Source organism: Aythya ferina (assembly GCF_964211825.1).
Source record: "Aythya ferina genome assembly, chromosome: 1".
Classification (NCBI taxonomy): domain Eukaryota; kingdom Metazoa; phylum Chordata; class Aves; order Anseriformes; family Anatidae; genus Aythya; species Aythya ferina.
The window spans coordinates 165,830,172-165,842,826 of NC_140296.1; the positions used below are offsets into that span (position 1 = coordinate 165,830,172).

At 38.7% G+C, this 12,655-nt stretch overlaps 1 protein-coding gene across 10 annotated transcripts in view; it reads right to left on the reverse strand.

Moving 5' to 3' along the window:
• Nucleotides 1-2,957: 2,957 nt before the first annotated feature.
• Nucleotides 2,958-12,655, reverse strand: part of NAV3 (neuron navigator 3) — a 557,486-nt gene continuing 547,788 nt past the window's right edge. For all 10 annotated transcript variants that reach the window (XM_084516198.1, XM_084516196.1, XM_084516194.1 and 7 more), the window contains 5 exons: nt 12,155-12,226; nt 11,555-11,751; nt 10,887-11,005; nt 7,991-8,194; nt 2,958-5,701 (listed from right to left, as the gene is read on the reverse strand). In XM_084516198.1, coding sequence (XP_084372324.1) covers nt 5,582-5,701; nt 7,991-8,194; nt 10,887-11,005; nt 11,555-11,751; nt 12,155-12,226 — 712 coding nt within the window. In that variant the 3' untranslated portion in view covers nt 2,958-5,581. The remainder of the gene's footprint in view (nt 5,702-7,990; nt 8,195-10,886; nt 11,006-11,554; nt 11,752-12,154; nt 12,227-12,655) is intronic.

A 12,655-nucleotide genomic window follows, 5' to 3' on the forward strand; every position in this document is an offset into this window, starting at 1 on the left:
AGTTCAGTTAAGATGTAAGATTTTGCCTCTAGCCTGACTATCCCCAGACACAATCTGGAGTCAGTACCACTAGTCCAACACTGCCATTAGTTTGACCTGGATAAGCAGAGATGGGGTTCACTGAGATCGTGCCACGTATACAAAGTGTGCAGTAATGATTGAGCTAAATTATTCATTCTGCCAGTCAATTATTTCTTGTAGCTCAGGGACTGCTGTAGTTCTTTATTGTATGTAGCTTAACTGAGGGGAAGAACTAACCTGCACTGAGTTGCACTGAGAAGTTTTGTTGTTGTTGTTGTTTTGTTGTTGTTGTTGTTTTTCAGTCTGTGTATGTGTCTTCATTGCACTTGTAAAGTACAGAACACAGTATCAGAACATATTTTAGATGCATTGAATTATCAGTGCTAAAATAGAGCTCACTAGTCTAAATGACTTACTTTGCTAAGTCCCCGGGGTTTGGTCATAGAGCTAATAAGCATTTTGTCTGTTTCTTTCTTCTTTCAGAGCCATTCATTTATGGTGTGATAAAATCATTACTGCTGGTTATGTGTCATCATGTAAATGTTTTATTTTGTTACATAGCAGTTACCAGGTGCCTTTTCTTTCAGCTTTGGCATTTAATTGTCAAGATGCATTTTAGTTTCCTAAATTATGTAGACTGATTTAATAAAAAACTGCTTACAAAACAAGTAAATACACTGACAAAGACAAAACATTATTTCATTTATAAAATTTGTTACTAAAAACAGGGCTCCACTTTGTGCGCTCACTCATCGCTATTTATCAATGTTTGCTTATGATTGCAGTTGAACAAAGAACAGTAAATGCAATTTACTGTAGAAAGGCAAGGTCACATGGCCTGGGTCTTAGTTAATTTATCTTTCATGACAGATCCTATTTTCTGCTACTGGTATTATTACCCAGCAATACATTTCTCCCATGATAGTGCATCTGTAGCTTTTGCATTGCCAAACTTCGTGGTAGCATTTAATTTGTGTGACATTATTCAGCTATCAAGAAAAAGTAGTGCATGCTGAGAAACTCAGTGGCTATTTAATGATAGCTTAAAAAATGAGTTCTTATGAGCAAGAGCAATGTCTCAAGTACTTTGCTAAAAACACTTTCCTCTCCCAGGCTGTGCTATCCTGATCCCACCCTGGGCACCTGGGCATTCACCATCAGATCTTCAGATCAAGCACAAGTAGATGTGCGGACACAGTGGATACAGGTGTCTGACAAATTTCATACCTTCTCCCTTACGTAATGGCAGCTGGGTAACATGCAGACATTGCAACACTGTATTATAGGAAAGTCACACTAAAAGGGGTCCCTGAAGTCATCTAGTCTGTTCCCCTTCCCTTGTAAGATCAGCTCTGCGTATGTCATTGCAACAGCAACTAATCTAAATCCATCCTTGGAGTCCAACAGTGATGGAGAAGCCATGCAACTCATCCAGTAGTTCCTACAGCATTATGCACGCATGGTTTTGTGTGATGTTCTGATATTTATACCCATGTTAACTGGAATGCAAATACACCAATGACATGCAACCCAGCAATGTGACTGTAGATCAGAAATTGTCATGGAGATTCCTAATGGGATTCATCAGGATTTTGTTCTTGACACGATGTTACTTGCTACCTCCATCTGAAAACTGATTGGTTGGGTAGCAGTTTTGGGAAAGCAGGGAAGCCGGACGAGTGGTAAATTATATAGATGACAGTTGTAGATAATGATCTGAATCATTTGGTAGGTTGGGCTAATTTGAATATCCTCTTTTAATACAGTTAAATTTGCAATCTTACATCTAAGGAGCAAAGAGCATGGTTTATACAGGCAGGATTGGACAAAGTGATTTTGAAATGAGGCAACATGAAAAGAACTCAGGGTCTTGGTAGATAATTAACTGAACATGAGCCTCCAGTAGGATGATACAATTAGAGAGTGAATGTCACCACTGAAGCCTAAGCAGGCAAAATAAGAAGTGGGAGTAGGAAGGTGATATTAGTCCTGTTTATAGCATAAGTAAAGCCATCACAGGAATACCATGTGCAATTCTCATACCCACATGTCAGAAAGGACTCTGACAAAATGAAGTGTTCAAAAAGTCTTGCAAAAATATCTTGGGGTCTGGAAAGCATGTCTTTACATAAAAAGATAAGAATGAGCAAGCTACTTGCCTCTCCAGAAAAAAAGCAAGGAAGACTATTACTTAACATACATTATGGTTTTGATTGTTGTTGGCTTCCTAATACAGAAGGAAAAGGCATAACAGAAAGCAGTTTGGGGTATTTTTTGTCTTGAAAAGTAGGAACTTTGTAAGATCTATCTAAAACAAAGCACCAAAAAACAAACCAACCCACTGAATAATTAGCTTCATTGACAGTGATGTGCTAGAGCTTCTACTTCATACTGTTATGTTTTTCCAAGGATATGACAATTTCAGGGAAATTACAGACCTGCTGCTGAGACTTATAGCTGAGGTGCTACCACTCACTGGAGCATAATGATCTCTTCCAGCCTCAAAATCTATGATTATCTAACTAACATATTTGAACTTGCTTTCATTGAATTCTATTAAATTATATTGATTTATACCTTCTGAGGAAGTGGCCCTAAATCTTTCAGGTTTGAAAATAAGCCATAATAGTGCACCAGTTCTGTACAAGTTTGCCACCACTGAAATCAATATATTTGCATTTGAAGATAATCTTGAAAATGGGGAGCCTTTAAAGTTGTTTCTGAACTCCACAACCTGTTCTCACCATGGAAACAGGCACTCAAAAATAATATCAAAACCCTGGAACTAGAAAGAGTAGCTAATTTTGTTTTTACACAGATTAGTTCTGCCGAATTCAGAAAATTACATCCTTCAGTTTGTCACTTTGTTTATGTGTTTTTGTTTGACATAATATCTAACCGTTAAGTGGTCCTGACTGCAAAAACACCAGACTGTGTTTTCAATAAATAATTCCACTTTAATGGCAAAGTAATAATTTAGACAGATACAGTGCGCACACCTGCAAAAAAATATACGCAAGCTGGTTTACAAGCTAGAGAAACAATAAACCAATAGAAAATACATCATCCAGTTAAGTCCGATGACACCAAATACTTATTATTAGGGCTTTACAAAGACTACAAAACTTTTCAGATGATTTATTTCACTGTTTCTGTCTATTTACATGATATGTTACATCAAAAATGTACAAAATATAAAATGTATACAGACAAATGTTTCACAAACAATTTCTGAGTTGTAAACTAGGTGGACTCACTGAGATGTATTGCAGGAAGTTTTGTATATGTGATATTGTGTGTTTGTGTGTTAAATATGGCAGGAAAAGATCTGCAGGTTTGCTCAGAGCACAGGTACAGGAAAGAGCAGCTTTCCTTTAGTTCTTTGAGTCAGTCAGGATGTACGCACTGACATTGTACAGCAGAAATGGATCCAGATTTTGGGGGCATGATGTTGGTCTGACTGAATCCTACATGCATAACATCAGTTGGAGTTTTATTAGGGCAATAGCACCGTGTAGGAACCTCTAGATTCAGTGATGCAGCTCAGTGCCATTTGAAAACTGCATTGATTTATCTTTGTTTTACAGCGAGTGACCACGGGGTGGCCACAAAGAGTTAATAGCACCAAATACACATCCTGAAGATAACATCCATGGAGGTGTACAGTATATGTCTACACAATGCCAAAGCCCTTAGGTACCTTCTGGTTTATATGCACCTATTTGAACCGGATGCCTCTTGTGGTAAAGGAGCACTCCCGGATATTCTGAGCAGTTTTAATGCAATCTGGTTGTAGCCTGCCATGACATATGCACTTAAACATTTCCAGATGTTTTGTCCCCCAAAATGTATTGGCTTCATATAGATATTGAAACATGCTCACTGTAGCATTGATAGCTCCTGCATAGTCAGAACAACTGTAAGTACAGGACAAACACACCAGGTAATAACAGCTTTTAAGGTTTGCATTCTGTATTTGTTTGCAACATACAGGAAATCTCAGCAAGTGAAACATCTCTTAACACCAACAGAATAAAATACAATTTTTTGTTTGCTTGTTTTTGATTTGATTTGTGCAAGGCTTTTTTTGTTTGTTTGTTTGTTTTTCTTTTTTCATATTTACATTACCCACCCAGTAGACTGTGCAAAACCAACCCACTTTTACAGTATAAACTCTTCCTCTTCCACAGTGGACATCACTGCTTCAGTGTTCTTTTATGCTGATTTTTTCATGTACAACAATAGCAATCAAAACAACATGCTAAAACTAGAAAAAGGAAAACAAAAACCAAAAAACAAAAAACATATATTTGTGCTCATGCTGCATCAAGTGCATCCAGCTCTGCTGGATAAAAATTCAAAACATCTATCCTCCAAAAACTCCATTCCATGGGACCAAATGGATTTGAGCCTATTTTCTCAGCATTTAGGTGGCAGTGGAAGTGGGTTTGGGTTCCTTGTGTTTTTCTGAGGGTAGGCAGAGCAATCTATTCACAAGATAAAAATATTATATAGCAACTGTTCTTTCTCCTATCCATTTCTTTAAAAAATCATGATATACAGATATGAGGCTACTGTGTTAACTGACGTTTTTTCATTAGTAAATGAAGAAAAAAACAGTGTAAATTACCAATGGTTTAGGAACTAAACCAACTGTAAAACTGTTCTAGAAATCTGTTTTAAGGCAGTGAGACAGCACCATAAGAAATGTTCCTTCTTTCACTGAAAAGGCTCAAACAAATGAAGCCCTAAGAAGCCTTTAATCAGTGTTGGTTAATAATTGGTATAAAACTGTTGTTAAGGAGTGGGCAGGTGGTTAAAAAAGACCTTTGTGGTAAAAACAACTTTATAAAATCTGTGACTCGTATACTAAAAACTTGATGGAGCGCATCACCGTGACCATGGCAGTTAGAATTAAATTGGCACTTATCCAGCATATCACAGTCATGTTTTCTGGTGATTGCACAATACTGTTTGTGCTTTCTGAGTTACTATCATCATCTCTGACTCATTTTGGAATGGGCAGTAGCGTACAACACAAACACCACTGCAGTCCTGTGACCAGCACCATGCGGCACAACAGAGGTTAGAAGAGAATTAAAAGACTGCATTGTTCATGCAGTGCCTGAGGGTAAACTAAAGGGAAAAAAAAAAAAAAAAAAAAAAAAAAGAAAACCAACAAGAAAAACCCAAGTTGCACTGTAAACGTACAGAGAAACAGAGATGCAGAGAGAGAGGCAGAGAAAGAGAGAAAGACGAAAAGAAAAAAAAAATTCCAGTTTGGCTAACACGTGTGCAATCTGCTTAGATGCCCTTGATTTAGGGCATTTTCCAGTTGACAAATGGAGTCTCACTTGGCTCCGTAGGTATCACAATGCCTTGAAATTAAACTAATTCAAGCTTTCCACTTCAATTTTTCTTCCTGACTTTGCAGGGTTAGGTCTCCTGCCTACCTACAACACACCATTCTCATTCAGGGACCTCGGCGTGCTGCTTTAATACTGGCAGTGGTCTAGTGGAAACAGGTTTTACCATAATCCTCCACCAAGGTTTGTCCCTTTCAGAGAGTCGATTCAAGGGACGAATCCAAAATGTCGTCGTGGTGGCTGGTGCTATCGCTGTCACAGCTTTGTGCGCTCGAATAGTTGGCTGCCTCTTGAAGCCTCATTAGCATATTCATCTGAAAGAAGAAAGAAATGTTTACATAATCTTGTCTCATTTAATGCTGCAGTGGCCGTGTTAAAATTTAATTAAGCTGCATTGCTGTACAAGGTGTGCTGGTATCTAGCTGAGGGGACCATACAAAAGGATTTCGGAAAGGGCAGGGTGTCAGCGGCTTCTCCTGGCACCCTTTTCCCTACCTTCTGGTCTTTAAATAGCAGTGTGCATTTAAAGGTCCAGAGAGCCAGAGGGATATAATGGAGCTGCCTGATAACTCTCTTTCATTCAGGGGTGAGAACGGCTGCAGCTGCACCACCAGCAAGGGAAGGAAGCCATATCACAGCTGGACATCTGGGCCCATATTTGGAGACAGTCAAGCTTCCAGATAATTTTTGGATGGTGTAGATGCACCATATTGAAAATGCAACTGAAAACATAATCACACTAACATATACCCTCTGCAGGAGAGAGATGGGGAGGGAGAGAGCACAGGGTGGACTGAGGCCAGCTACTTCCAAAAACGGTCCCATCTGCTGCTGAGGGGCTGACTGCAGCAGGGGAACAGCAACCGACCTTCCTTCCTGAGAGAGGGTGAGCCCCCACAAAATTAATTTGGGCATTATTAGGACTTGAAGTCCATCTGAAAAAAAAAACAAAACAAAACACATCAAAAAGCAGCATTAAGTCCCAGAAAATTACTTGGATGCTCAATGCCTAACTGTATATAACCATCAGGATTTTATTTGTAAAACATCCACTTCTGCCAGCATACTCAGGGCTGCAAGCACTGTTGACATTGTGAACACAATTTTATTGTTTTTAAAGGAGCAAATGATCTGTCTTTAGAAAAACATAATAATAAAAAAAAAAAACAACAGACAAAGAAACAAAACAAACAAACAAACAAAAAAAGACAATGAAATACCAAAGAGGCAAAGATATCCTTGTGTGTGTGTGTTAAGCACCTTTTCCCTGTTTGCTCATGAATCCTTACATCTCTATGGTTTCAACCCACACTGTTTGCAAAGCTTTCTCCTGGAATTGAAGAGTGTTTAATCAGGAAGCTTTTGCTGGAGGTTTATGTAAGTATCCATGCCTGAACATACTGGATATATACAGTGGGTGTGTAACACAGCCTACTTGTGAAATGCCCTATTTCCTCAAGGATAGTCTTTGGATATGCTTGTGCTCCACACGTGTCAGTGTCTCTCTCCTGGTGAAATCCACCTCAAGCCCCAAGGCTTCTGATAACTAGTTGGATAGAGGAAGCTGTAAGCAACTGATCACAGTGTGCAGGGGGCAATGGTGGCTGGACACTGAACTCTGCCTGCCCAAGTATTTTCACCTTAGAGGAAGGGGATGCATGTTTGCTGGAAGCCTGGAAAATAAAACCTCTGGCAGCCTGAATCACAGGGTCAGTTACCCCAAGGCTTATGTTCTGGAAGACAAGAGATCAGATGACTTGATTTCCCACATTTCCTTGGGGTTCAAGGTCTGAGTATGAGTACCAAACACTTCAGGGAGGCTGAGAAGTCATTGCTTTAGCACTGATATGAGTTAAATACATTTTCCTCTCAAATATTCCCTTTTTCAAAGGGCTCCCTATGTTCCAGAGGTTCAATTCTCTAAAACAGTATTATGAATTATGATAAAGACTGTCTATAGAGAAAGTACTATACAGAAACAGCAGTTCAATATATGCAATTTAATATTCCATTATCAGAGGAGGCAATGGTAAACCCAAGCATCTGGGATCATATTTAAATAAAACAATACCTGGCACTTAGGGAAATAAACCTCTTATCTTTTAATGCCACTATACTTGCATTCCTTTTACATTGAGACTGCTATACAGTCATCAGTTATCTTGAAATGTTCTGGGGAATGGGAGGATAACAGTCTAATTTGCATTTCCACTAAATTCTCTATGACAGCAAAGTTAGATAATGTGAGTTTCTCAGTGCTTCATTTATAGAATGTAGAAGACAAACAGTCCAACCTGGAAAAGGTGTTTTCAGAATAAGCTGATTAATCAAGTTGCTTAAGAATGGTATCCAAACATTATAAAGATTTCTGGGCAGATGCAAAATGCATATTATTTAGGGACATATTAATGTGATGGTGATACTTGCCCTCTTGCTAGATTTTTCTGTTATTTTCATTACTTCTTATAAACTGTAGTAGGATTAATTCTAAAAGCACACTTTGGAACAGGTACACAGTACATTTTTTACTGTACAGTGTAGAATTTAACATGTGACAGTGAAATACATACTGAAAAACATTTTTCCCAAAGTTTAAATCTTACCAAGGGATCCCCCTCCGTATCAGTCTGTGGAACATGCTTTGAGGTTGTTCCTTCTTTTGCTGATGCATAGCCTTCATAACCAACATCTTCTGGTCTTAACTGAAGTAATGATGGCCAGTCATGTTGCAGAGTTGCAGAGCTCCATGGATAGGTATCAGCTACCCACTTGGAAGGATCCTCCCAGGGTGCCCTCTTACCGTACATCTGTAGTATGGATAAAGCACGGGTAAGTATCCTACAGAGCTTCCAGTACCAGTTGTAATAGCAAACAAAAGTCATCAAACATACCTAAACCATTTTAGTAAATGTTTTTTTTTTAGACATGCTCAGCACTCAAATATGATACAACATTCAAAAGACCTCATCTCCATTAGTGCTCCTTCAATACCCAGAGTAGCTGCAAGTTGAAAAGCACTCTGTAACTGGTGATACTTGTAGGCAATAGTGAGAGTTACAAGTTTTTGACACAATAAGCAATGAGACCTTTTGGTAACTTGCTTAAGGCATATCAGTGAAATTAACTCAGACCTATCTAAAGCATTCAAGTTAATTGGATTTTGTTTGAAGTGAATTAGGAAGTGCCAGAACTGATTGTTCTCTTCTCCTAGCAAAACAGGATGCAGAAGCAGACATCTGTCCACACCTTGAGATCTTTCATGAGGTTAATGAAAAGAAGAAATTCACAACGGATAGATTTTCCCTACCATGAAGCATGAAAAGGCTTATGCATCTGGAAGGACAGGAGGAAGGAAAATTAAGGAGGCCCACAAGCTTCCTCACTAAAATGCACTCTCCCTGTAGTGCTGCTCAGAAGCAACATGTTAACTGAGAGACCCTTGGTTGCTGCTTTACAGATTTCCTTTAGCTGTGTTATGTGTGACAATGTGATAGTGACAATGACACATGGGGCTTGGGAGCCTGCCGCCAGAGCTTTCCATGATTTCTCCTAGCTCAAGCAGCTTCACACAGTCCAGGAATGAGTGTAACATTGGCAGAGGCATTGAGATGGGCTGTACTCTTCATGGGAGTTAAACAGCGAAGGATTCTAGAGCTAAAGCCAGAGAGATGAGTTGTGCTTATCATTGTAACACCTGCTCCCAGGCACTTGCTGAATCCAGAGCTTCAGTTTAGGCAGTCAAACTGACTGCCTATATTGTGTACAGAGATACTCAGACTCCTTCTGCCCTACACAGAGGTTCGGCTGCTTAGCAAGTATCTGCTTAAATAAGCTGAAGTGTTTCTCATGGAGGTAGAAAGCTAACTCCTGATTGTAGGCAGCATTTCCCCTCATCTGAGAAGAACAGTAACTAAATCCTTTCTGGAATCTGGGGCAAGGTTTGTAAACTCCATGCCTGGCAAGTGAGTTTACAAAGTGCTATGCTAGAAAGTCAGTTTCTACCCTTCTCTGGTACCAGGAACATTTAACTATACCATAAAAAATATTTCTGTTTATTATTAATAATACTATTCTATGGAAGGCATCCAAAGCATATAAAAATTGGAATGGTTCACAAAACAACATATTTTCTTCTGTCTGCTGCCATCTTCTGCTCCAGAATTGAAGTTTCCATTTAAGTACCTACCCTGTATGCTTGGAAAAATATGAACATGAAGAATATCACCTCATTTTTATAGCTGATCTAAACAAGTGCTGTTAATCTCACTGTGGCTGTTCTATCAGATGTTTGGCAGTTTTTTGCACAAGGCATAAACACACTGTAATTCCCAGAGAGGTAAACAGTTGTAGGAAAGCATGAGATACTCAACAGGCAAGATTTGAAACCTCCATCTTATCAGTATGTCACTATGTCAATACAAGGCCATAAAGAAACTGCAGCTGCTTACACAGTTCTTTGACTATTCCAAAACAATCCCCTCTGCACTGTGCAGTAATTTTTTCACTGTTACGAGTGGCAAAAATATAGCTTTTCCACAGTGCATCTTTTCAGAGGGCAGAGTTGCACTACATGAAAGGAAAGGAAACAGGGAAAAGCCAAAAAAAAAAAAAAGTCTGGATTAATTTCAAGATTTATGTTTACTTGAAAGATGTGCAATGGTCCTAAATCTTAACCTATATATCTTATATATACATCTTATAGTCCTTTATATGGTGAATCTAGTTGTAGCCCTCCTTCTATCAAAATTGCTATTAAACTTTGCTAGTTCAGTAGCAATCAATGGAGAATGTTAAGAGAGTAGAACTAGTGTTAATGCCTGGAGAAGAAAGGATGGAGGGAATGGTGAACTAATAGCACAATGAACTAATATCCACAATGAGAATTACAGTCAGGAGAAAACCTTTGCCCATACAGAGGAAGAAAAAAGGAGAGATCAAAACTTGAGGAAATATAAATGGAAATGCAAGATACAAGGGTAAAAAGGGACAGACCCTCATGTTCAGTGGGACCAAGGAGTAATCGATCTCAGTCTGGCTGGATATTTGTTCACAAGCTTTTCAATATGCCTGCAAACATATTCATGTACATAGTCTGGGGAGGATCAGGCAGACCAATGCTTTTTTCTTACACCAGGGTAAGGGCTATTAACTCTCCCATGTAGAGGCTGGTTGAGACTGCCTTATACAGGGAGGCAATCTAAGCTTTATTAAGCATTGCTATGAACTCTATTTAAACAGAGGAAAAAGAACCTCCCACCTGTCAAAGAGGTGAAACCCTCTTCATAAAATATTAGATATGCTACTGCTGGAGCAGAGAAAGACAAATTTTGTACGTCAGGTTATGAGCAAGTCAAAAGGAGCCCAACACTGATTTTTATAATCCCACCACAGATTTCTTGTAAATGCAACAGCATTCACAATTGGATGCGTTGGTTAAAAGTAACTTGGAGAAAGACTATGAAACTAAGGAAAAAAAATGCAGGGAAGCAAATGACATACCTGCAGTCCCTCTCTCACTGCTTCCAGAAGATATGGCACCAAGGAGTAGTTCCAGAGGTCTGTGAACCACACTCTGGAGCCATCAACATCCATAGGACAAGGGAGGAAAAGGCGGGGACCTGAGAAGTCAAATTGTGTATTGAAAGAGAAGAATTAGGGAGCATACTGAAAATAATCCTCACAGAATTAAAAAAGGAACACTGGAGTAAGCTCAAACATAGAGAATACTAATGCAGGGCTACAGTATGGGATCTATCAGTAAACTTCTATTAAAAATGAAATAGTGTCACTTTATCCAATTCTAAGGCCTGATTAACACTTGAAAGTTTTAATGGCAAAGTTATGTAAAAAGATGACTTCTTGCTAGCATAGCTATTCCACCAGAAGACCTCAGGTACAGATATGTCTCCCACTTGCTAGTTTGCTAAATGATGATAATTTACTTGAAAGTCTTTAGCAACCAAGGCATAAATAACAGGAAATATATACTGTCTTTCCATTTTCATTTCAACCTTGCTGGCAACACAAACCAGTCACGTTCCCCACACTTAGGCTGTATTTACCACTGAGAGATGACAACTTTTAAAAAGAGAATTCAACCTTCAACCTTTAGATCTCTAAAATGGTTAGTCTACATCTTTATTTCAAACCACTCCACCAAGACTCACCAATGGTTACATCTGAAGAACTGTGTGTTTCTAGGAAGCTGTTGAGATGATGCCATGTTTTTGGGATCCAGTCAATGATTTTGATGAGCTCATTATTGCGTATGTTCTTTTCTATTTCAGTCTCAATCAGTTTCCTTCTCAGATATCTGCCCAAGAAGCCTTTAACAGGCTCTGTGTGATTAGCACACAGCACCCACCTGTGTAGAAACGATAAATGTCAAGTAGCAATGAATAGCAAGTATATAATTTCCTCTTAAACATACAGATGATGATAATGTCATAAGCTTCGAAGTCTCGTGAGCCAGCACATACAAAACTGCTCTGGTAAACCATGTTATTCACTGTTACACTTTCCATCAGGAATTCAAGGCATTGCTGAAAACAAATGGAATGCAAGAATGCCATTATGTTCAGCATCTTTATAGAGATGCTGGAAAGTATCTTATCCCAAACACCATATCAGCACAGAAGAGCCACAGAAGCTAAAACACTTTGCTGTGATGAGACAAAGATCAATGTTTGTTGAAGAACTGGTCTGAGAAGCAGGGAGCTTGAAAGTTCTGTGCAAACATGGCCACAGTAAAAACAGAGTGAATGTACCTGAAATTGTGATGCAGCTCCAGATTTGGTGAAGAAGAAACTCCCTGGTTCATAGTTCCAATAATATAGGGACTGGAAAGAGAAGTAGTATGTTTTGTTGAGGGAGAATCCTTTCAGATATTCAGAGAATATTCTTTATTCTTAGCTGCACTACGCTAATTTTGAAGAAAACGTGGATATGTTGTAGTTTTAGATTTAAAATATTTCTGTAGTACCTTTCCTTTTTTTTTTAATGTAGTACTTTTTTTTTTTAATGCTTATTCTTGCATGATTTCCCTCTCTGCACATTTGTAGTTTACTAGCACTCATCTGTAATAAAGAAATAAATGAGGCAACCCTGTGTTCATGTACCTCATTATTTTGTAGTAAGCTTAGAGTTTTAATTTCAGAAGGCAGTGAATCTCATGAGTAGGACATAGCATGCAGTGATTTTATGAAGAGAAGTCCCTTTGATGGTGCTTTTACAATAGAAATAGCCAATGTATTTGACCAGCAGAAGTC